Below are 25,976 nucleotides of genomic sequence, written 5' to 3'. Positions count from 1 at the left end.
GCTTCGGTATTTCCTATTCGTCTTCCGTACGTACTTACTATTCTTTCCCTCGTGACTCTTTCGCGTCCCACCTCGCTCACAAATCATTTCAAATCGAGTGTCACTAACATGATTATTTTGAACTACCACGCACATGTTTTCTTTTGCCTTGTTCATAAGCCATTCCTTTGCCTCCTTCTTACTTCCAAATGTCTAAACGTGCATAAAACAAAACAAATCTAATAAGCATAACCATTTAACGTATAAATTTTGAAAAAAAAAGAAAAGTAGTAATGAGTATACCAAATCGTTTGCATAGTATAGGGAAGTGTCGGGCCTCAAATAGAAATCATCAACAAACTCTTCAACGGCATGCATATGAAAGCAACAAATTATTATACAATAATCGGAGGTTATTAAATAAGTCAAACTGCCGAATATACTATATTCGGAATCCTATCGGTTACCCAAAACACCCGATTTATGCAAATGAATGTACACAGTTTACTGAGTGCAAAAAATGATATAATCGGAATCTAAAATATATAGTAAAACAGCCGAATATAAATAACCGGGAGATAACTTTAATCGATAAACATCCGATTTTCAAGTTTTCGGAAATTTTATTTTGAGGCCACTGTTATATTCGGCAGTCAAATAATGTTAAACTATTAATGATTGTAAAGGATAAGAATACTGAGTTTTGAAATTTTTTGAGGAATTCGTTTTTGGGGCCATTCAGAGGTAAATAACTCTACATAACTACCGAATGTAGATTTTTTTGGAAAACCAGTTTGGGGTTTTTTCTCATATTCGGGAGTAAACTACTATCTTGGAACTACCGAATATACATATTTGGTACTCAGTGTGTTATATTCGTAAGTTTATTCGAGAAATTATCTACCGAATCTGGGTAGTTCATGGCATTCAATGCATGCAATAATCTGTTTTTCTTGTTTACAAAAGCACACAAACGCATGCAAATCGAGTATTTGAGTTTCTTAACACAATACCTGTGTTTTACATGCATCGTTAGCTTCAATATCAGGCGATTCTCAATTTTCTTCCATGAAAGGGTCGTCTAGGTTTTCCTCTCCACAAAAGTTTGGATCATTCAACATACACCCCAAATCGTCTTCGCCATGATTCTCACCTTCTTCTTCATATCCATCCATTTTTGTAGTGATAAAATGGGTTTTCCCTTTTTTCCTTCACCTTCTTCTCTATAACTCTAACAACTCAAAAATGAAAAATAAATGGAAAAAATGAAACAGAAATCATTCTAATACTGCACCGACTACAATCGGAAGTCTGGGTAAATTTTTGTCTTCTGATTGAAATCGGAGGATAAAAATGTTATCATATCCTCCGAATATATAAGGGTAATTTTGCCATTACGAATTATGCGAGATAAGGGCTGGCTACATTTTCCCTTTGGGTGACCTTTTTTGTTTTATTTTTGGCCCCTAAATCCTTTTGAGTGGCCCTTAAAAACGCAAGGTTAATAAACTAATAGGTGTGTACTCGTGTCACTGAATATTATTTTCCCTATTTATGTACGGGCAACGCATGTCTCGTACATGGATGTTTACTGTTCTTTTAAATTACTTTCAAAAGCTATTATATTATGTTTTGGTGTTTAGAGAGAATGACTTGATATATAAAGTGTGCGTAGAATGAGGTACTGGTAAGGTACATATCGTTTAAGACTTTGAGGCCGAAAACCTCAGGGGGGGCTTTAATGATCATTGAAGAATCCGCAACAGCCTTGCTACTCAGAAGGAAGACGTCGCTCAACTATTATTTATGTTGTGAATGTGCGCCGGTTTATTGGTTGGTAGAACTTTATATTTCAGTACAACTTAATATTTTAATATGTTTTATCTGTTTTTCCGCGTTTTATCGTTTTTAGCAAAAACCTGCATTATCTTTAAATCATTCTAGTGAATACTCGAAAGATAGTTGTTATTTCTACTGGGCACCCTTCGGGATGATGTGCTCACTCAATTCCCACTTTCAGTATCAGAAACAGATCAAGTTGTGCTCGTGGAGATGAAAGCTTCGAGGAGTTGGTTTCGTTAGTTGGTTAGCTTCCGCTATGTTTATTTTGTGTTTATATTTTGTTTGCAAATGAACTCACTATTAAATATGTAACACTTGAGAGGAGTTCTTGTATTTATTTCAGAGAGGGTTTAGATTCGGGTTAATCTTTGTTTAGAACTTCTTTCCTAATGTTTAATTAGATGTTAGATCCCTCTTTTCATAGTTAATCCTTTGGATTAGTCACCTGCTAGCTTAGGGGGCGCTACAACGTTGGTATCAGAGCTCACTATTAGATCTTACATGGGAACAATAGGAATAGTCAGTGCGAGTTAGTAAATGAGACTAGTTTAGAACTGGGTTGGTTTGTGAGATAAATCCTAAATCACTAAAAACAATCAATAACTAAAAAATAAATTGTATTGTTTGATTGTTTTGTATAACATGCTGGTTTGTTTGTTTATTGTGTTGTGTATGTATATTATTATATAAATTTTAAAGTAAAAATTGTAGGTTGAAACCAGTTACATGATAGTTTAGAAATTTCAATAGAGAAATAAGGATTAGTTAGTCTTAATCATTTAACACATAGATAATCTAGCACTGGAGAATAGTGAGGTTTGAAATTCTGGTGTGTTTGTGCTATCTTTGGTTATAGGAAACCATCGTCCGGTCTTGCTAACCTGGACAGGCCAACTACAAGCATGGGTTACCATTCATGTTAGGAAGACTTGCTTCTATTAGTGAATTGTTAGATCCCAAACTTTGCTTAGAAAACTAATTGAATACATTTTCTCGTAATTAGAACCATTAACCTATTAAAGTAGAAATAAAGTTAAATTGTAAAAGTAATTAAGATAATAGTTCAACCACTAGTGTTAATAATAATAAATGACAATAGGATCACTAATAATCATAACAAAAGTAATATTAACACTTATCAAATAGTATTGTAATGAACTTTACATAATTAAAATCTCATTAGTAAATATTTAATGATTAAAGTAATAATTTAGATCAAGATGCGTACGTGGCGATAAAAGCTTCGAGGAGTTGGTTTTGTTAGTTAGTTAGCTTCCGGTATGTTTGTTTGTTTTGTTTATATTCTATTTGTAAACCAACTCATTATTAAATACGTGTCACTTGAGAGGAGTTTTTGTATTTCTTTCAGAGAGGGCTTCGATTCGGGTTAATCTTTGTTTAGAACTTCTTTCTTAGTGTTTTAAATAGATGTTTTAGATCGTTAGTGCCTCATTCTCTAGTTAATCTCTTGGATTAATCAACTTCTAGCTTAGGGGACGCTACAGCCCCGATGCGCAATAAGCATATCAATATTTTCTTTGTACAGTCTTTGGTTATTGACCATGTCAAAGTATCCCATTCGCGTGAGAAACATTTTATTCTCTTCATATTCTTTCTTGAATTCCTCCCTTTTCTTTTCTTGTTATTCCTATGGTAGTTTAGATTCTTCTCTAGGTCTTTCAACTTAACCGGTTAAATTTTCAGGTTGGTAGTTTTTCTTAACATTGTTCTATATATTAAATATAGAAAGAAAATTTTAGGTGTCCAGAAAGACCTTACTAATAGCCTACATCAATGATTTTCCTTGGTCGGTTACTATCACCTTTGGAAGCGTATCCTCCTACAAGATTAACTTACATTCTTATATCCCCCAAATGTAACTTTCCTTCGACACGTATTCAAAAAACAAAAGGCCATTGTGAATGGTTCTTTGGTGGATATGTGCCTGACTATGTTAATCAAGGGCATCTCATATTTTTTAATACTGTACGTGCAATCCATTAAAAGAACTTGTGCAAATCATTGAGTCAATTTGACCCATTCCATATTGTTCTCGTATTACCTACATTGTACTTACGTCTGTGATACAATCACAATTCGCCTATCCATTATAAGCTGAACTGCTCATTTAAAACAAGGTTTGGCGAACGAATATAAATCAAACCCAACACTGGATAATTGAACTTGCTTGTAAAAATTCATTTTTCTGAAAAATTCAACCTATAAAAAGAACATTAAACATTATCTAAAAGTATACTTGTAGGTTATTGGCATAAGGTTCCTCATCCATGTATTCACCTTAGGGATTTGGCTCATAAAAAATCTTGAACTTGAGATTTGGGTTGAGTTTGAATTAGAATCATTCATATAACCAAATAATCAGCCATATCCAAATCTTCATAACTTTACAAAATGAAGATTTGGCTTCCTCACTAGAATCACACATTTGTCACCAATCACAAAAACCTCAGCAAAAAAAATGTTTGTTTCTTCGCTTCTTCTTTTTCTTCTACAATAACTCTAACTATCTTTAGGGAAAAAATTAATCTTTAAAACCTAACACTAATATTATGATTAATCATTAATATTAGCCACTAATCATAAAAACTAACACTAATCAAATATTGGATTACTGCGGTTATGAAAATTCGGTGGATATTGAGCTTTGTCCTTTTACTATTCAATGACTAATTAAACTTCTTGAAGGAAAGTTTCGTGTATGCCACAAACCCAGTTTTTTTTTTATATCCTGGCGAGAGACTGTTTTCGGGGGAAATTTTTCGGAGGGAATGGAATTTTCATGGAGGCAATGAGATGAGGAACGAGAAAAAGAAAAGGAAAAAGACAGATTCAACACGGTGATTTTTTTTAAAAAAAAAAAAAACACAAGAGGCGTCATATATTACATTGAAAGATTTGTTACATCCTGGTTTATGCAGGGAATTCACAAGTCAGGTGGCTGAGACCACCATTCCCCACATACATTGTACTTCCTGACTGCTTTTGCTAAAGCGTCTGCAGCTTTATCACAAACATTATGGACAAACACACAAGACCACAGTGGATTAATATCACATAGGTTCACACATTTGTTAAGAAAAAGCATTGTCATTGAGTGAGGGAAGACTGTTGTTGTAAATAAGTACTATTACTAATGTTATCAGTTTCAAAGATAACATGAGACCAACCATTTGAAGTTGCCGGTTACATTGCCTCCAACATTGCCCATGCTTCAGCTTGTTGTACACTTGATGCTCTTTTTAAAGTTGATCTGCCCATGACATATGCTCCTGCAGAATTTCTTGTTATTATTCCAATTCCAGCTAAAAGATATTTACGGCTATAAGAAGCATCAATATTTATTTTGAGAAACTGTAAGGTAGGAGGTCTCCAGACATTACTTAAACTGTGTCTATCTCTAAAAAGGTTAATATGTATAGTTGTGTGACTATGCAAATGATGATATGAGATGTATGAATTTACATGATGGATGACAGTTTTATGATTTGGAGTTATGTTGCTAAAAATGATTCTACATTTATGTTTCCATATAAAATGCATAATGCAGGCTACCAAGTGAAGAGAGACTTAGGTGTGTTCTGTATAGAAAAGGTAGATCCTTATTCTGCCAGCTTTGGATCCAAGAAAGGATATTAGAATGTTGCATGATAGAAGTAAATTGCTGAGGAAAGAACATCTGCCAAACTGCTTGAGAGAAAGGGCAAAACAGTAACATATGACTGAGATCTTCCTTCTGCTGTAAAGACTTAGGTGAGTTCTGTAAATTGCTGTAAATCTTCCTTCTTGTAATTATTTCTCTTTTATATAGAAATCCTTAACATTGCAATTGTTGTGCTAGAACTATAACTAGGGTTTTATGGTGGAAACTACTTTATGAAGCTTACTTGCATGCTTAGTGAGACCGTTGTATGTAGAACCACTTTCTACACCGCATACAGTCGCCTGAGACATAATAGCTTATGCGCAGGAGATTTATTTGTGCAAGAGATTTCCAACAGACCAATAGCCTTCAACAAGAGATTCACAAATTCAAAACTGAAACTGCTGCTAAATTGATAACGATGAAAAGAAAACAGTCTTATTTATTATAGGCCTTTTCTATACAAGTCTCTTATATGTAAACCAGTGAAAGACATTTTCTATACATATTCTCTATATCTCTTTGCGCTGACAGTAATAGAGAGACTAAATGGGAAAAAGGTATTCGTTTGCCGCTAAAGATACCTGCTCACTTTATACAAAGAAGTGGGGGTATAATGCATTTCCTGTACAGTTTGATAGAAGACTGACTTTGCCAAATGAAGAACAACACGTGATGTTACAATGAACATAAACTACTACAACAATGACCATTATTATCTTACTCTGTCTCACTCGTCTAGGCGTTGGATCTCCCCCATCATGATCCGGTTGCTGGTGACTTTGAAACCAAGGAGAGCAGGATTAATTTGCTTCCCTTTCTTTCCTTTCTTTTTGCCATATCTCCCTTGTGCACCATCCAATAATTCCATGCTGCCATCACCTCCTCCCTCTACCATCATTTGTTGTTGCTGCTGCTTCTTGTTGGCACTCTTCAACATATCTATGAATGATGTCTCTGAAGCATCATCTGTGTCACTGCTAGAAGAGGTTCTTCTGAAACTTGTATCTTTCATACCCGAGGAAGACATGGTTTCAGAATCTTGTCTTCCCTCTAATGAAAAATAAAATAAAATCAGAAACTGAACACTGCAAAGAGAGACGAGAGAAACAAAACTTTAAGATGATTGCCAAACCCCTCAAAGATTTACTTCGGCAAGTAAGATCCACGGTGAGTAAAAAGATTATACATAGAAAAATATGAAAACTTGAGGGGATTTTACTACCATTGAATGCAGTATTAAGCAACTGCATGTACACCTGCATCATCACAATTAGCTTCTCATGAACAAAATGTGCATTTTGCCAACTAATCAGAGTCAGAAAGATAATAAGGGCCTGGGATCCAAAAGCGCAAGAATGTACAAAAAAATTACCGGAGTTGCCAAGTGAAGTGTGCCTGCTAGGGATACCAGCTGAAAGCTCCCCACTATCCCTAGGAATCGTTCCTTGCTCATACATGCTAACTTGAGCCTCTGAAATTGCCCAGTCAGTTGTGAACATGCCTTCAGACATACGCTTATTTTCCACCTTTCCTTCAGGTGAGTCTCTCTCCACAGTTGAGCTAGCAACACGCATGCCAGAATCCCCATAACCGGTCTGGGACAACTCGGGCCTACTTGAAAAGAACAACTCTTCTTCGTGTAATGCCCCAGAATGGGATCTATTGGAAAATGGTTCCCCAGTTTCCAAACTGCTATGCCGCTCATCCATGCCGACATTAACCAACCCGTCCTGCAATGAATTTCCCACATTAGAGCGGTGGGTGCCTCCAGTGAAAGAATTGCTTAGACCTGCTTGTTGATCTGTGAAGAGATTGAAGGAATGGCGTGCTAAATTTGGGTCTTCAGAGTGCATCCCCTGTTTCCGGTGCATAAGGTCCATTAAGACTCTGTCAGAGCTCTCACCATTTATGACTCCAGTTGGAACCCAGGAACTAGGTTCTTTGGGTTGCAAACCAGTAACTGACTCCCTTCTCTGCCTTTCAGCTTCAAGGTGCATTTGTTGAATGCGAGATTCTATCCAATTATTGTCATGCTGCCCATTGCTCTCAGAGCTGCGTCGCTCCAGTGCGTCAAAGTTTGAAGGGAGGAACTGGTCAGGAATGTGAGGCTGGTGGTGAGACTGAATACCAGAAGAAAAATTATTCATTTGCCCAGCCGGGTGCATCTGAGTGTGTCGTTCCTGAATATCTCGACCTTGAAGATGAGCCAGGGCGTTTATACCATCTAAATTAAGACCACTACCTCCATTAGGCAAAGATATTGACCTTTCAAATGGAACTGAATCTGGCTCATAACCGCCTCTCTGCAACAGTTGATGTACTGCCAGATTTTGATCGCGATGACTTAGTTGTTCTTCATATGAAGGCCTCTGTTGTCGATGGTAAAAATCAGCTGGGCCAGCTCCACCAAATTGATCCTGCAGCGGATTAACTGTAGGCTGGACAAACTGACGATTTTCATCAAGAGACCAAACTGCACCATTACGCCTCTCTTCTTCCATCATTTTCTGGTGTGCTAATGCCATAGCTTGCTCCTGCTCTAGCTGAACGAGGAGTTGTAACTCCTGGGGATGAATCTGACCTTGCTTAGCACGTGAAAGAAGGTCCCGTAAATCGTTATGGTGTTCCCTGTGTGGGTGTTGACCAAATCTTGCTTCCATAAGCTGCTCAAGACGTGGATCAGGGTGCGCTATAGAGGAACGGGACTGTTGTTGCTGCAGCTCATGCCGAAGACGCTGCCTCATTAGTACCTGATCAACCATGTTGCTTGCTCTTAGATGGTCTATTTCAGACTGCCCAAAGCCACGATTATGCATCTTCTGATGGAGCAGCTGTTCGAGGAGCAACTTCTGCTGCTGTTCCTGCTGCTGTTGTTGCTGCAGTTGCATACGGCGCTGATGAAGCTGCTGCTGCTGCTGCAACTGGAGCTGCAGTTGTTGCTCTTGTTGAAGCCTAAGTTTTAACAATTCCAACTCCGATCTTTGTTGAGTGATTGATTGTTGCTGGTGAAGAGGGTTTCTGCTCAGAGCTAGAACGGAATTTTGAAACTGTTCCATAGAGGAAGTTGGAAATTGCTCCAGACTGAGTCCTTTCGAATGCAGAGACGAATGAGAAGAAAGCACATTTTGTTGGTGTAATTGCTGTGCCATAAACTGCTCCGCTAAATCAAACCGATCACTTTCTTGCTCTATGCGTGAAAAGTGACCACTAGAGTTCGGATTAGGAGGCATACTTTTTCTGTAAATGTCTGACCACTCCTCCCCACCAACTGGGGAGCCAGCCATGGTATCAAATGAACTCTGCTTGTGACCTACAAAAGGGATATTCATTCCAGCACTAGGATTCATATAACGTCCCTGATCACCGTTTCCAGGTGACATGTTTGACAGCTGGGTATGCCTAGCATTAGTTCCCTCGAGTTCAGACAATAAAAGACCAAAGGGATGCAACTTATTTAAGTCATCAGGAACAGGGATATTAGCAGAATTTGCCTGCACTTCGTTAATGTTGGAATACAACTCCCCATTAGAATTGCTATTGCTACTTCCGCGCCTTCCACGAAACAGGACTTCTGCAAACGAAAACAAAAAATGAGAACAACCTAATAAGTAATAATACATAACATAAATGATGGCGAGTCTTAATAGCGCATATAATAAAAGAACCGACCTTTATCTCGTGGGACAACATCGTGCAAGTTTTGACTATCAGGATGACTGGGTTCAGGAATAGATGAAACAGCATCAGAAAGGTTATCCAACTTAGAGACAAGGTTGCCATCAGAGTTGGACAGAGATTTAAGTTTCAGATGAGGCATGAGATCCCCAAGTTCTTGAAAAGCAGTTCCGTCTGGAGCATCAGATAAACAGACCAGTAAATCAGTTCCAAAAAAGCCCTGGTCAAACCATGAAATGATGTCCACGCCTAAGAATGGCCCCTGCGTCTCCCCTTGAGGATCCTTATAAAATAAACTCCATTCCTCGGGTGGGGTATCCCTTTCTAATTGATTAGATTCTTCATTGTTCTTCAAAAACTGCTCATTAGTGCTTGAAACCTCTTGTAAAGAACTGGAGTCACTAAATGGCTTATTACGGCTTTCTAAGGTAGCAACTGAATCAATATTTTCAAGTTTGGGCTCTAAAACAGAACCGGAATGTACAGACAACCCATTCTCACCAACTTTAAGGTTATCCCCGAGAACTGAACTACCAGAGTTTCCTTCTATACCAACATCACAATCCTTGATAGTTAAGGAAGCCAAACCACTGGATATGTGATGTTCTCCAACTGTGATCAAAGCCTTATTCCCGCCTTCACTATGATATGCTTCTTTCGCTGAAACAAAACAACATTTGTCTTTAAAATTAAATTGTCCCACTATTTAAACTAAGTAGAGAATGAACACAGGTCAAAGACTGAAAAGGTACCATCTAACAAGTTCTTTTGTGAATCATGGACACCTATTTCATCACCAATCAAAGCCTTTGAGAAGCACCCACGACTTTCTTGTGAGTTTGCAGTAGAAGGTACACCCTGTTGGCTTTCAATCGAAGACATCACAGTAATACCTGAAAAGAACCGAGTGCTAAACATTTAGAAAAATCTGTAAGCAGTGTTGTGTAGGATTTAAGCCACTTTTACCTGTCATATCTCCATTGGACTTCATGCTTTTGTCTCTGGAGGAATATACAACTCCACTGCTGGTGAGTCTCCCCTTCCATATCTCGTTGAGAACACCCTGTAGATACATTGAAAACAGGAGCAGATGAAATTCGAAGTCAAAACCTCCTCATGTAACAGGACGTATACCATCATTTTAATCATTTGGAGCACCTATTTTCTATGCCATGCTCAACAGCATCCTGCTGTTGATGTAGTTCTTACCCAGACCCAAGATCCTTACACAACAACAGTCATGATGCTTAAAACCTAAAACATTTATGGACATGAAAACTACTGGAGTTTGACATACCACTATTAATATCATTCGAGCACCTATGACCTATACCAGCTAAACAATGCACATCTTGCTAGTTATATAATTTTTAACAGACCCGTGATTGTTACACAGAAACAAACATGATGCTTAGAACCTTTAAGGACCAAAGCTCATCTACTAGAAGTTCATTTATGCAATGAACAATAAAAACCAGATATAAAATTCCCACTACAAACCATTAAGAGAGGGGGGGGAAGCTCTAAAAGGAATCAGTTCCTTCATGGTTTATTAAACACTGTGTTTGAAGCTGCGCTGTTAACAGGAGAGAGTTTAAGAAGAGGAGTTGATGCTTTCAAAATATTCATCTAAATGTTACTTATATAATGTGTTTCAAACACATCAATTTTTACCTACTCTTGACAAACTTGCGATTATAAAAATAGTAGAAGGAGCAAAAGCATTAAAATATATATATATATATATATATGTATATATATATATAACGCCTAAATCTTACCTCCTCTTCTTCCTGAGGTGAAACAAAGGCCAACGGCTCGACCAAATCTTTTTGAGTTACTGGGGATATTTCCACCATACTGAGAGGAACTTCGCCAAAAGACGGAACAAGCTTTTGCTTACGATAGATATCGAGAAGTTTTCCTCTAGGGTAGCAAAATGCATCTGCAGAAACAACACGCTTTCTATCTACAGGAGCAGCACCAATTGGGCCAGAGGATGAAGGCCTACTTAGTGATGGACTCCCAACGATGCTTGCCCTTCCTCGACCAGGAGCAAAACCCACAATTGAAGGTTCTATCCGACCTCTCTCCGAACCGAATCCTGGTGCAGCACGGTGGGTTGATGACCCGCCTGAATGAAGTTCCAAACGATGGCGAGGCCTCCATTTATCACGAGAATCAGTTTCACGCTCCAAAATTGCACGGTTACCAACAGAAGATGACTGCTTGTCACTGTAAGATTCTTCTTTCTTGCTATCGACCTTTTTCTCGGTTCGAGATTCCTTCTCTTTGTCATCAGGACCCCACCTAGATGACCATTTACCGTCTCTTTGTGATTCATGACCAGAATTACGGTTGGAAACATCGTGCCACCTATCAGAAGAAGGCAAAGCTCTAGCCTCAACAGCTTCCTTACTTGAGACACTGTCACTGCGCCTATCTTCTTTTCGCCTTCTACCTAGCACGCCAGTTTCCCTTTCTTCTTCACGCCAGCGACGAGCATTTTCAGTGTCACCTCCAATCTTTCCCCGGTCTTTCTTGTCCTGCGATCCAACTAATCGCCAACCATCTTTCTGAGCAAGATCGGTGGAGTTTCGCAAATCCTGTATATCCAAAAGTGAATGTGAAATCAATGAATGTAAATTGATGAAGTAAGCACGGTTTAAGGAAAAGTACCAATGTACCGTAAGTCAATTGTTTCCCCAGCGTGATCATGGAAGTTTTATTTTGCAGGTTCATTAATCAGAAGGTAAACAATCAATTCATTTGACACCCCCAAGCAGTTTAATACTAGATACTATTCTAGAAACAAATATAGAATCATGACTTGAGACTGCATATCCAACACAAAGCTTGAATTCTCGAATTCTAGTATCAGGCTCAGAATAACAGGATTAAAATGGAATGATGAATGGAGAACAAAAAATTATCAATTAGACAGAAGCCAATTGCACTCCTAGTTGGAAATAATGTATAGCTTAATACAAAACTGTAACTAGCTAATTACATCATAATGATCCAGCAACATTTTGGAGTACAGTATGTGCCAGTTAGTTGGTTAGAAACCTTCAGGGTACACTATTGCTACTCATAAAAGTTCAGCAGATTACCCCTTGTGCATTGGTAACACCTGGCTTAATATCAGTTGGTTTAGCATAAAGCCATTGAGGAGACAGCGGTATGATGTTGTCTGAAGCTTGATCTGCAAATATACAGCAAAAATAACCTAAGTAAGACATCTTTCAAACTACACAGATAAGAAAGTAGAAAGAAGTAACTAGTGACTGTATGCAGGATTATCTCTTTTTCAGCAAAAAAGCACTCACAAGATTTCAAAAAATCACTTCGCAAAAATACTCATAAACATATAATAGGCAAGGGAACATATGGAAATGACCTTTTGAATCATCAAGAAACCCCAACAGCGACTTTGCATCATTGTTTCCTCCAGTGCCCTCATCTGATAAGAGATGAAATTAAATCATTTATCAAAGATAATCACAGATTAACAAGTACAATTGACTGAGAATGGAGCAGTAACCAAAGCAGGATAAAAGTACAAATAAATCAGAATCATGCAATAATTGACAAGAATTGGGAAAAATGCACCAACAATCTCCTTATAAAACAAAACAATTTCATGTCCATTAAAACTCCGGTACCAACTGTTTAACTAAAATGTCATAAAAGCCTAAACTATCCATGCTAAGAACCACACATAAGCAAGCAGTTCAGCTTCCTAATCTAATCTGATCTGATGTATAACTTTGAGAAAAGGCTACAAGCAAGAAAGAAACAATCACATACCACCATCTATTTAAAACCCTAAAAACTCCAAACACACACAAAAATAAAAGATCAACAACCGAAACAAACTAAGAAATTCAATCCATATCGTCCAATCAAACATAAGATCAAAACCGAATACATTACAACAACGGGATCCATCAACTATCAATTTATAATAAAAAAATTAGTTCACAATCACTCTTAACGAAAAAATTAATCAAATCAAATCAAATCAGTACAAATAAACAATAAACCCTAATAATAATACCTTTAGCAGCCGCTTTCGGTAAAACTAGATCCTCTAGAAAATCAACCTTTCCTTTCGCCATGGCGCCTCAGTGAATTATTTCACAACAATCAATCAAAATCCACAAACAGAGATACAGACAGCGAGAGAGTTAGGTTATACAGACAGCGAGAGAGTTAGATGTATACAGACAGGGAGAGAGAGGGAGGGAGAGATGAAACGAGATTGATTGATGAGAATGGAGGAAGTAAAGTGATTCGATAATGATTGAAAGAGATCGAAATTGAGATTTCCAATTTCAAGGTATCCTGAAATTCTAGGGTTTTGAGGGGTTTTCACGTTTTGGTATAACAGAGTTCTTGAGGGAGGGAGGGAGGGAGGGAGAGAGAGAGATGAAGACGACGACGAAGGTGAGGGTGAGGAGGGTTTGGGTGGTGGTAGATAACTGAAGAGAGCTTGGAATTTTGGGAGTGAGAAAAAAAATTGGCTTCTGAGAGAGAGATTTGATAAAATTTTAAAGATAAAAGTATACAAGAAGAGGAATTTAATGGTAAATCCGTAAATGTGAGAATTTTAGCATTGGGCCACGTGTTTACAAGGAAGAAAACACATGACGTGAGCATCTCTACCGATTTCAGGAGAGGAACATCAGACAGGTTTTGAAGCTGTATGCCGCCGTGTACATATCTTGTCTACACCAATGGGCTTATAGAAGCAGAACAAGCTGACTTTTCTGCTTTTGAAGAAAGTTTCTAAAAAATTAATATCAAAATGATTTCTGACTTTTCGATTTTCAGAAACCTATAAGTCGTACGCAAACCCGATTTTTAGGATGGTAGATTATCGAGTCAACTTTCATGAACATTCCTCTAAAAAATGTATATTTTAGTTTCATTAAAGAAGAAACTAGGCCGGAGCCTCAACTACATCATGGGAAGAGCCAAGGGATGTCAACGAGTCTAATTAGGTACGAGTAGTATATTACCCGAAACCGGAACCGATTATTCTATTCGATTCGTGGTCTTAACAGTTTCGGCTCTGTTTCCTAAAATAATAGACCCGGAACCAGACTCGTTAAAAATACTAAATACCCATCGAGCCCGGACGTTTATCGAGTCTTTTGAAATCAACTATATTTTTTGTTAAAATTTTTTATATTCATCATGTTGACTTGAAACTAATAATTCTTTTATACAAAGCTAATGTAAAATCTATGTAAATGTTCTGGTTAGGATTAATCTAAGAAAATAGATGAAAAATGAATAAAAAAAATCTAAACAAAACTAGACGAAGCTTTTGATTTTAGGTAAAAAATAATAAACAAAAAGACAAATATACGGGTACCCGGCGGGTAATACTCGTTAGGACCCGGCGGGTAATACTCGTTAGGACCCGAATATTTATCGATTCCTAATGGTTCTACATGTTGGATAGTTATATTGCTAACGGGCCCGGCTTTATGATTCAATACCGGACCCGAAGGGCAATCGGGAACCCATTAGCAGTAGTAGAGCCATCCAATACGGAGAGCGAGGAATCTCTTATCCTAATATTAAATTTATCTACTAACAGTTTTTTTATTAATACAAGAAAGAGGGATATTGTCCCAATTTAAAATATTTTTAAAAAAATCTGCTTCCTTAACTAATATGTCTGTTACTTCATTACCCGATACGGGTATAAAATGAAATCCTAAAATTTTTTGACAAAGACTTGCATGTCTGCTTCCTCTTAAATAGCTTTGTTGCTCCAAGATATGGCCACTGGATTGCCATTCAGTAACTAAGTTAAGCTTTCACAATCTCCTTCTATACCGAAATTTGTGAGATTCTTTTTCGCTGCTCATGTTGCTGCCTGCAGCAACGTTATTGCCTCTGCTTCTTGCGGGTCTGAACTAGTTGAGGCTCCTGTTCTTCAAAGGAACCTGTATCATTTCTCAGAATAAGAGCAAAACTGGATGAAATGGCATCTGAAATCCATGCTGCATCAAAATTAATTTTTAAGTTGTGCCTATCTTGAGTTGTCCGGGGTGGGGGGGATTTTTTGGTTTCCTTGTTCTCTACTTTTGTTTGTTGGTTTTGTATCTCCTTGTCTAATAGTTCAAATGTCTTTGAATTTCTAGTGTTAATTGTTGGGGTTGTTGAGATGATCCCTGGAATGCTTTGTTACATCTTGTTTTCATATGAACCACATCTTGGTTGAAACCAGTGACAGAGATATTACATCATTTGGTGTTTGTAACGGGTCCTTACAAATATCTATTATTTCAGTAGTGTTGCTAAAGTTGATTCGAACAGGATTGGGACCTAATTCCTAACTGCTTTAGCAAAAGAACAGTGCATAAAAAGGTATTCAATTGTTTCCTCATGTTGCCCACAAAATGAACATAGTGGACTTATGCTGCGAATTATGCATTTAAGTTTATAATTTGTAGATAGAACATTTTGAATGCATTTTCACAAATAAATTTAATTTTAGGAGAGACCCTTGATTTCCAAAGTGATGTCCATAAATTGTCGTCTAAAGACAGATTAGAAGACCTGATTTCATTCTTATTAAGCTTATTATACGTAGAATTTACTGTAAATTCTTATGATTTTGTTAACGATATCAGATTATCTGGTTTGAGGATATTGAATCTATTCAAAAATAGATTGATTCTATTTTAATTGTTATGGATTCAGGAAAACACTAAAAGATTAAAGAAGAGTTCCACTTATTAGTAGCTTGGTCAATCAGATTTGATACCAAAGTAACTGAGTTATAAGTAAGATTTTTGAAATCAATGAATTTCCCTTCTAGCCCTGGTACCCAATTATCATCACAAATATTTATGATTAGTCATATGATACTTCCAAATGCTATTTTGTTCTATCAAAGACAAACCTTTACAAATACATTTCTAAATCCATGAGCATTTATCAAGTGCTTTAGATCTTATAGGGGAGTTGTTTCTAAAGTATTTTGGTCCTAAAGCTTGATCCCCGAGAGAGTTAGGTTCTTTAAGAAGTCTTCATGCCACCTTGGCTAGCATAGCTAAATGAAACTTATGTGCATCTCTAAAACCTAAACCTACCTTGCTCATTAGGTTTTATTCCCCACTAAAAGTCTCTTTAAAATGTGTTAGAGCACTGCTTGGTTGAACTCACAAGTTTTTCTATCTCAAGCTTGTTGTCAATGTTAGTTGAACAAAACTATATTATGATTTCTAGTCTACTAAGTTAAGTCGTATACTAGGTATAAATGTTAGTAATTGAGAATCAGACATCGTTGAATAACCTTCGAAGACTGAAGATCAACGAAGACGTTTGGGGAACAACATCAACAAGGTATGTGGAGACTGAACCATTCTATTTACTCACAAGCTTACCGTTCTATCTTTATGAGACTATGTCGTGTGACTTCTAGTAGATTTAATACATGTTAGATCATTGCTCTATTGAACCCACCAAACGTTGGTATGTCAACTTTGGTTGTCATATTTTAGTATCAAAACTCAGTTAAAGTCGCTTGGTTAAATGTACTAGAGTCAACTTCGTTTAGGTTAGACTAGAAAGGAATATTGAGACATACAAGTATTACCTTGAAGACCTGAAGATCGTGTAGACGTATCGACTACAATAAAGACATCATCCTTCCACTTGAGGTATATTGATACTGACGACTTATTTCAATTCATATCATTGCTTTCAAGTCGTTTAAGATTGAAAACATAAGATGCGAGGTTATATTTAATACTCTAGTATTAGACTTTGTCATTTTATTATGATCAATGTGTCAATGAAGAATCTTTGATTACGAAGTATAACATTTATTTTTTAAATTCTGTAAATGTGACATCGGCATCATCTATGTAACTTGTTACTTGATTGTGTATTGAATATAGATGTGATTTCATCTTAGGAAACTATGTTTGAGTACATATGTATAAAGGAACTACATATACGAAACTTGTTTCGTAATCGAAAGGAAATCAATAGGCGTTTTGGTCCAGTTTTCATTGGATATCAATTGGATGACCAATTCGAACCTAGGTAATATCTTTGGTAAAACCGATCTCGACTTATGTTGAGAATTATGGTATAACCGATCTTTACCTAGTTTAGAATATGCAGTATAACGGTTCTTGACTATTGTTGAGAGTCTTGGTAAAATCGATCCTTACCTATATTAGGATACTTGGTAGAACCGATCCTAGCTTTTGTTGGGAGTAATGGTAGAACTTATCCCTACCTATATCTGGAAAACTGGTAGAACCGATCAAACCTATGTTATGAGTCATGGTAGAACCGGTCCCAAAAGCAAAACCGATCCTCTATATTCACATATTACCTTTATGGTTTTGTGTAAGCTTGAAATTAGGGTTTGCTAAATAGGAAAGTTCCGGATGTTGACATAATTTGAACATGAATACAATTCATATCTTTTATCGTCCAAAGATATTACTTGATACTCAAGGTGATTCCAATCTGAAATATTGAGAATCTTTGAATTAAAAATTTTCGATTATATGCTTTTGATTTTCCAGCAAATCAAAATATATCTCTTATAAAGTTATATTAGTTAAATGTTAAACTAATATTAGGTATTTTAAGATTTTAAACTTGAGTCACAACCATAGGTTATAATGTGATCAAGTATGTCTTAGATATGTTTTTAGAGAGTTGTTCAAACGTCGATTATCTCATAGAAATAATTTTGATGCATCTGAAAATATTCAACAAGGTAAGTACGTTACCTAAATCCAGTTTGTGAGTTATTTTTTCAAGGTACGTATACCGGGTTTGTATACCCTTAAGACAAAACCGAGTTCAGGAGTTCACTGACTTTTTTCGGTATGATACTAGGTAAGTTTAACAACTTGAGTTCACGAGCAATAGAACTTTTTGGGTTTGCATACTTTGTATGTGTACCAAAAATCGTTGTTGAACTAAAGCTATGTCGGTACGTGTACTGGGTACATGTACTACGACTCCGGACCTATAACAGTTTGCGCCAGTATGTAAGATGGTACGTGTACTGTCCTGTATCCAGATGTACAATAGTTTTATATCTCTCTAACAATCAATTTTAAACAATCCTGAATAACATCAATGACACATATCACTGTTCTAGGCTATTTTCAAATGATAATCTTGAATCATAATTTAGGTCAAAAACAATAAATTTTTCTTAACCAAATTCATCAAGTATGAACAAATGTTCTTAAGTTTAGTCAACATATTTCGAGAATAATTAATAAGATAAACTTGACTCGAAATTTTTGCTATGCATGTAAAGTCCAATTTAGTCATGCGACAGTGTCTCATAGATAGAAAGGTGAAAACTTGAGTGATATGTGGTTCGGTCTTCACTTACCTTTTCTTGAAGAAGTTCTCCAAAAGTTTCGGTTGATCTTCTCCTTCAAATGGTAGAATGCAGTGATGTCTGGTACTCAACTACACCTTTTTATCCTAATCCAAGACTTAAATAATGTAGACTAGAAATCAAGATATAGTTTTGATCAACTAAATCTGACAACAAACTTGAGATAGTAACACTTGTGAGTTCTACCGATCAATGCTCTAACTTACCAATTGCTCCCAGCTCGTCGTCTTGTACAGGGCAGTGAAATCGCCTCAGACGAGCTTGTTGCAAAATTTCTTTTTTTGGTACTCACATTATTTACTTGTGTCTTGGATGTTTAATAAAGAATTATGATGATGTTAATTCACTTACATTCTGAATTTTATGATTTCCATTTGGATTCCACGCTTGAAGCACTCTAATTCATATTATTGTCATACTAGGTGCAAAACGACGAAGTAGGGGATAACGGGGCTAATAATGATGATATGAACATTCTTATGGACGAAAGTGGTGATGCAACCATCTTTGAACCTCAGGGTCATGAAGATGTTGTTTCAGAAGCCGTCGAAGAGACTGGAGTTCAAGTTGATGTTGCTTCTAAGATAGAGAAATCGATCTTATGATGGATACTTGTATGGTGTTGCATGAATATCCTAATGCAGATGTTGCTTTCGATCCTCCATTCAGAAAGCCACTCAAGTATCATGAACTAGTTGGTAGATTTAGTTCTCCAATGGATATATCGGCTTGCATCATGGAATATGTAGGAGATACGGCCACATTGCAACTACCCAGAAATATGAGCTTGCTTACTTTCTGATCATGTGAGTAGAAGACATACTAGAGCTAAAGGTACTGTCACTGAGGATGTATTCTTTAATTGGGAATACAATTTGAAGGTTTTTGAAGAATACTATTTCAATGTGGGGTGGCTCCGTCGAAGAATTAATGCCATTAAGGAGATACAGAAGAAAAGTGTACCTCTTTCCAAAGATGTTGTAGTGGAGACAGGGGCGAAGATTTCCAGGTTGACTAGAGAGCTAGAGTCAGAGAAGTTTGTTATGCAAAGCATGAAGATGGCGCTTTATGAAGAGCAAAAACCATATTTTTCCAATTTTCTTTAGTTTTGTTTTTCATGACCTCTTGAACTTTATTTTTGAACTTCTGAGAGATGTGGTATTTTATTTGATTTTGATTTTTTGGTTGGTTTTGGATAAGAAGATGATTGAAAATTGTGAGGTTTTTCTTTTGGATTTGATAGAGATTTTCTTCAACTAATGATCTGTGATTAATTGCTGAAAGGGAATTCAATTACTAAATGCAAATATTGCATACATTTTGGAGGAATTAAAAATACATGTGAATTAAGAAATCCTAAATGCAAACTTCAAATGTTTAGAGCGTCAACATAAAACGCCTCAAACGTCAAATACCTCAAATGCTTTGAGTCACTTCTCTTTCATTACTGCCACACCTGTCCGGCCATCTGTATCGACTAACTTGTAGTATCCGACAATAACAGACTTGGAAATTATGAAAGGTCCTTCCCAATTGGAGTTCCTTGCAGAATGGAGGTTGCGCCTAGTTGCTTTGAGGACTAAATCTCCTTCATCAAATTTATTAGGCTTGATTGTCCTAGCCTTGAATATCTTTTGCTAGTTTTGTATTCCTTTTGTTGCGGTAGCGGGATTCCACACTTGTGCAGACATCAGAGCTTTCCGATTTTGAGGCACGTATGGACACTCCTGCAAGGTTATGAGAGAATACCCAAGATATTCTTTGTCGTGCTGAGACATAATCTCAATGTGATACTCAATTTGGGGAGGAGTCAGACTCAACCACTTGGTAAAATATTGCAGCGGTGAAATTACCCATTCATACATCTTGCAAAAATAGAGTTTCTAGCAGAACTGAGTCTTCATGCTAGTAGAGCATGTGGGAGAATATATGACATAGACATAGGTGGAATGAGACTTGCCTGAGCGCGGAATCTCTTGAGGAATGCTAATGCATATTCTCCAGGTTTTTGCCTTAATCCCATCAGAGTTTGAAATTCCTCCAAGTGCCATGACGATGGAGTGTCCACCAAGTCTTCCGGATCAGAATTTTCTTCGTCGGAGAGATGTGCAACCGGAGGTGCCTTGTCAGTAGTCATCTTTCAGCATAGATCCATGTTCGTCCGAGGATCATGTCATATCCTGGATCCTCCCTGATTATGTAAAACTTGGTTTATGTCCAGGTTGAACCTATCTTCATCTTGAGAATGATGTAGCCATAAGCATCTCTGGGCGTTTTTTCATGATCCCTGATTGAGATGAGAGCATTAGTAGCTTCATGTCGAATGATACCCCTGGCTCTGAGGATGTTCAACGGGATAACATTGACAGTGGTACCAGCATAGATCAAAGTTCTCCTAAATTCGTTTTCTTTGAGATTGACTGTGACGAGCAGTCCCCAGTCTTACATATCTTTGTTTGTGGCTGGAGGCTCAAGGAGCATTTCCGGGTAGGACAGACGTCTTCCTGACACTATGTGATTCAGAGTTGTAAACATGTCTTTCCTTTGTACTTTTGACAGATAAAGCAATTCACATATATGCTCTATCAAAGATTGAACTGCTTTATTGACAGGTTGCTCGGAGAGAGTGAATGTTCTGATTGATAGGTGGTCCATATGCACTCCCTTAGTCCCCAACTCTCTCGATTCATCCTTTTCTTTGAAATACGCTTCAAGACATTTCAGTCACTTGTTGGATGATTGACAAACCTATGTAAACAACAGTACTTGGGATTCTCCAATTCATCTTCAGTGGTCTCTCTCCTGATAAATGACAATTTGATTGCACCATCTTGGATCCAGACTTCTAACAACTCGATTACTTCTTCAATGGGAAGAGGGAAGTTTGAGTCTGTCTTACCATTTCTCGTTTGTTGACGATGGGTCGGTGCTTGTGCATTTCAGGTTTGATTATCCTTCATTTGCGCTTTCGGAGAAACCTGGGATATTTTCCACATTGCGCGAGATACTTGGTTGATTTTCCATCCACTACTTTGATAACTCCTTCAACTGATTGCACGACCTATTCATATTTTTCGTCGTGGATGTACGCACGTGTTGTAGGCCGCCAGACCAAAATCCTAATGAATATCCCCCCATGTGACATGATTGATGTCTCATGAAATATGGATTCTGCAAGGCAGACGTGTATTTATTGGTCAATTATTTTTTGACTTGGATAGACAACGAGTCTTATCCTTGATGGGTCGAGCATAATGAATGAATGTGATATGCTCTGTGACTCGTGAATTGAGCATAAGGTCTCTGCTGGGACAATAATAATGTAGAGACGTCGAGTCTGATGAATGTGATGTATTGTATTTGGATAAACGAACGTCAGTCTAATAAGATTGCTCGATCATGGACCTATTCTGATATGTCGACATGAACTCTATTGAGTTATTTATAGAATGCTCATTCCTGATTTAATATGTCAGGAGTTGTCGAATGACAAAGTAGGAATTAAGTATCAGTAAGTATTGGACTTGATAGTCGTCCAATAAAATATTGGATGGGTCAGCCAAGTGGATTGCCTTCCAAATCTTGTTGCTTCTCGGACAGTCGAGCAACAAAAATGTTTGTAGCGGGACCGAATACTTAAATATTAACTAAAATATTGATATCGGATCAATATGAAAATTATTGATGTTAAAACCCTAACTTTGGAGAATTTTGGATCCATGAGATGGAGAGTTGTCCAATATGGGTGGAGAAATATCTACGACCAATGGGTATGAGAACCGACCGTTGGTGGTGGAGATACCGCTTGGGCGGTGTATGAAGAATTGTCCAGCTGGTGGAAAATGATTCACCAAAATATGGAGGATTATCCAAAATAATCAAGGAGTGTGGGACCGAACGGCCATGATGGCCAAGTGAACCGACCAGGCTCGGCCGTGCGTCCATTCCTGAGAATCTGGGTATTTTTGTTGGACACTTATGCAACATTTTGTATTTTCAGAAGAGTTTGATCTTGACTGAAACTCTCAATTTGCATGAATGAGCAAGTAGGACTTTGCTTAAGCGTCCAATTTTAGAATATTAAAAAAATAATATTTTTAATATTTATTAGTGAAAAGCCGCTCGAGGGGCCATTTCATTTTTATAGGCTTTCTCGGAGAATTGAGCAATATTTGGAGAAATAAGGAAAACTAAGAGTTTGCATGAATGTGGGAAATCAAGAGTTATAGAATAAATAATAATAATAAAATAAGGAAGAGTGAGAGGCACGAGACTGGCCGCGGCACGGTCGGCCAGCCGTTGGGCCCGGTTCGCGCATCTCTTTCCCTCTCTTTTTTTTCTATTTTGCATAGGTCTCCATATTTCCGCATTCATCCATATTTTTGGGTGCTCGTTCGTGCACTATTCCTAAGTACACCCACGCCATTTTTTCGGGCCTTACTAGGTGATGGCCCATATTCCAGAAAAGTGAATATCTATTACTAATCTATAAAATTCAGCTGAGAAAAGCCGTGAATTTAAGTAATGAAATATTGTGATGTAAATAGAATATTTTCTATGAGTTCAATTGATGAATATTGCATTAGAATTAATTAATTGATGGTTCTATACTAGTGGGCAATTTGTCTAGGAGTATTATATTTATTCGAGAGTCGGGGTATGAGATAATAGAAGTATCACACTCTTTCTGAATATTTATTCTGCATAGCCAGGGAATATTTGCGACATCCTGAAGACGTTATTGCTCTATATTAGTGGTCAATCCATCTAGCAGCCGTCCAATCATTCTTGATTCTGTACAGGAGTGAATCCTGGAATTGTTCAGTATTTTTGATAAAATATGCAAAATATTGAAAGCTCGGCTGAGAGGCTTTAGTGATTGCAGATTTATGCATGCTCTGAAGAGGTTATACACTCAGTCAGACATCATCGTGACATGAGCTTTCATGTCTAAATTCTAAAATATGAATTTCATATAATTGTCTGAAGCTAGGTCAAAAATATACAAAATTATGATTTTACGATTTTAGCCTTCATCAAAAATCCATTATCAGGGTATGGTTGCAATTAGAACATTACTAGAGCCATTAGTTGAAATCCACATAAATTTTTCAGAGGATTGAAAAGTTATAATAAATAGGTTTGGATCTACTTCTCTGAATTGAACAATCAAAAATCAATAACCACCTTAGAATAAATTAAGGATGGTAGAATGTAATACCCGGTATTTTTAGTTATTGTTTCAGGTCTGGTTATACCCAAATTAATTAGCGTTGTGGTTTAGGTTGTTGTTCCTTTACCTTAGCCTAGGTGGGTGCTCGAACTAGAAAACCTACATGCTATGAGTGTAAATAATCGCCTAATTTTAGTTTTAATAAGTAAATAAAAGATATTATAATTAAGAGAAAGATGAAAAAACAAATACATAAGACTAAATAAAAAAATTAATATGTGTATCAAGTATTATTATTAGTGTTAGTATTAATATGAATTTTATAAATATTTAGGAAAAGAATATTAGAAAAATCAAAAGACTAGTAGAGAAGTAGATAAGTTTTTAGAGAAGAAATCTACGAAGAGGAAGAAGATGAATTTGAGATAGGGTTCTTTAAAAAAAATTAAGAAAATCAGTAGAGTCTTAATGGAATTGAGGTAGAATGTTAGACCATTTCTCTATTGGTGTTTTTCTTTAGGTGTTTATTTCGCATGAATATATATTGTTAGGTTTCAGTAATTTATTCACATAAATGTGTATCTCTTATTGATGCTCAGGCTTCTGATAATGATGAATAATATGATTAGGTACCGACGGTTAAATATTGAGAATAATACACCATAAATCATTGTCGAACGTCTGTTTTAGTTTGGATGATAGTTTTCGAAATTTTGGACAGATTAATTTATAATTTTAAAAAATATTATAATAATGTATAATACTACCCATGTTCTTAAAAAAGAGATAGTATCTCTTTTTTTTAAACGGAGGGAGTATCTTTCATTGTGCTTTGGATTTGCTCAATTTCAGGTTATTCTGAATTTATCATGAATTGTTTGGTAATAATATATAATCTGCCCAGTTTTTAAGATGCCATTATAAACTCAATATCTTTTGTTTGAAATGTTGGTTTACTGTGAATTTTGGATATGTTGTCGTTGATTTACTCTTATAGGTTCCTGTAAAATTTGAAGAAGATCAAACAAAGTTATCACTATGAAAAATATAATAAAATATATATGCATTTAGTTTGTTTGATTAAATGCTTAAAAGAAATTCATGTTGTTTGTCCATATGTTGTTAAACCAAGGTTGCTTGTATTGTTTGTAAAAGATAATTTACAAATTGACAATGAGTTCATGTTTTTTCGTTAAATAGAACTTGGTTCAATGCTAGTAGCGAGTAACGATCCCCGAGAGTTAAATGGGTAATGATCCCCATGTAGGAACTTATGTTCCTAACCATCGATGGTGACTGTTTGTGCCGGAGAAACAATAGTGGGTGTACGAACCTAGGTTTACGTCTGGTGAACTCATGTTTTGAAACTTAAATGAATGAATTGCTGGAAACATTATTGATGTTGTTAATTGATGTGTTGAATCCTAAATGAAAGATTTGTTGACAATAATATTTGTATTGTGAACTATTTATTGAACAAATGAATTACATTATTTGTTAAAAAGTTAATATTGTGAAGTCTTGTTCGAAAATCTTAATTAGATGCTATGTTAGAAACAATATTGGTATTTTGAATTCATGATCGAACAAATGAATTAGATGACTTGTTCAAAATAATACTTGTGTGGTAATCTTGTTATTGACAATACTCATGTTGTATGTTACTTGACTCATTGATATTATTATGCATATTTTGATATTGGGAATGCTTTCTACTGAGCTGTCATCTCACCCTAATTGACATTCTTGCAGATTTCTTGGAAGTTGGAAGTAGAAACTAAAAAATTTAATCATTGTATTGTCATATTGTATTGCTTGAAATATTATAGATTCAAATAGTTTGTGAGTTTTGGGGGCCTCGTAGCCTCTTTTCTTGTAAACTTCTTGTAAATATTTCTATTTATCAATACAATTTTGGGCTCAACAGAAAAAAAATTTGAAAACGTAACTTTGAACTTAAATGTTGTTAAAGATGTTTAGTAAATTCATATGCATCAGTTTATGTTTCATAAAGATTTAATTATGTTGGTATAAAAATTTAAGTAAGAGAAATATATGCATCAATCTCGTTCCGATGCGTAACGTCGTGAATTCGGATCTCCATATAGGTTCAATCCTAGTCCGGAACTCGTGGTGTTACATCCGTTGTCAACTGTAACATCATTATATGTATTGGATATTGTTGTTTGTTATTACTACTAAATGGAGCCCATTAGACCAAATGATCATGTTTGTTT

The 25,976-nt window shown here is 36.4% G+C and overlaps 1 protein-coding gene across 4 annotated transcripts; it reads right to left on the bottom strand.

The window, feature by feature from the left end:
- Positions 1-5,890: 5,890 nt before the first annotated feature.
- LOC113271387 lies at positions 5,891-13,685 on the bottom strand. Of its 4 annotated transcripts, none has more exons than XM_026521237.1 (10): positions 13,221-13,685; positions 12,561-12,623; positions 12,274-12,365; positions 10,942-11,766; positions 10,127-10,223; positions 9,913-10,053; positions 9,155-9,820; positions 6,858-9,056; positions 6,708-6,741; positions 6,400-6,535 (listed from the first exon to the last, which is right to left on the bottom strand). In XM_026521237.1, the coding sequence occupies exons 1-9, from the start codon at positions 13,279-13,281 to the stop codon at positions 6,722-6,724; spliced, it is 4,164 nt and encodes a 1,387-aa protein (XP_026377022.1). In that variant the 5' UTR covers positions 13,282-13,685; the 3' UTR covers positions 6,400-6,535; positions 6,708-6,721. The 4 variants fall into 4 exon arrangements, with proteins under 4 accessions (XP_026377021.1, XP_026377022.1, XP_026377023.1 ...); XM_026521238.1 differs by having other exon boundaries at positions 6,432-6,570; XM_026521236.1 differs by lacking the exon at positions 6,708-6,741 and having other exon boundaries at positions 5,891-6,535; positions 13,221-13,682.
- Between the last annotated feature and the right edge of the window lie 12,291 nt (positions 13,686-25,976).

The sequence above is a fragment of the Papaver somniferum genome, chromosome 4 (genome assembly GCF_003573695.1).
Source record: "Papaver somniferum cultivar HN1 chromosome 4, ASM357369v1, whole genome shotgun sequence".
NCBI classification, from domain to species: domain Eukaryota; kingdom Viridiplantae; phylum Streptophyta; class Magnoliopsida; order Ranunculales; family Papaveraceae; genus Papaver; species Papaver somniferum.
Note: the sequence above shows the minus strand (reverse complement) of the source record. Positions and strands in the feature narration are given on the sequence as shown.

What these genes read in the sequence shown, in the direction of transcription:
- LOC113271387 (XM_026521236.1), bottom strand. Translation starts at nt 13,281, where the DNA reads ATGGCGAAAGGAAAGGTTGATTTTCTAGAGGATCTAGTTTTACCGAAA. An exon ending in TGTTGTCCCACGAGATAAAG is followed by an intron (nt 9,057 to 9,154) that starts GTCGGTTCTTTT and finishes TTTCGTTTGCAG; the next exon opens with AAGTCCTGTTTCGTGGAAGG. An exon ending in CACTTCACTTGGCAACTCCG is followed by an intron (nt 6,536 to 6,857) that starts GTAATTTTTTTG and finishes ATTTTTCATTAG; the next exon opens with AGGGAAGACAAGATTCTGAA.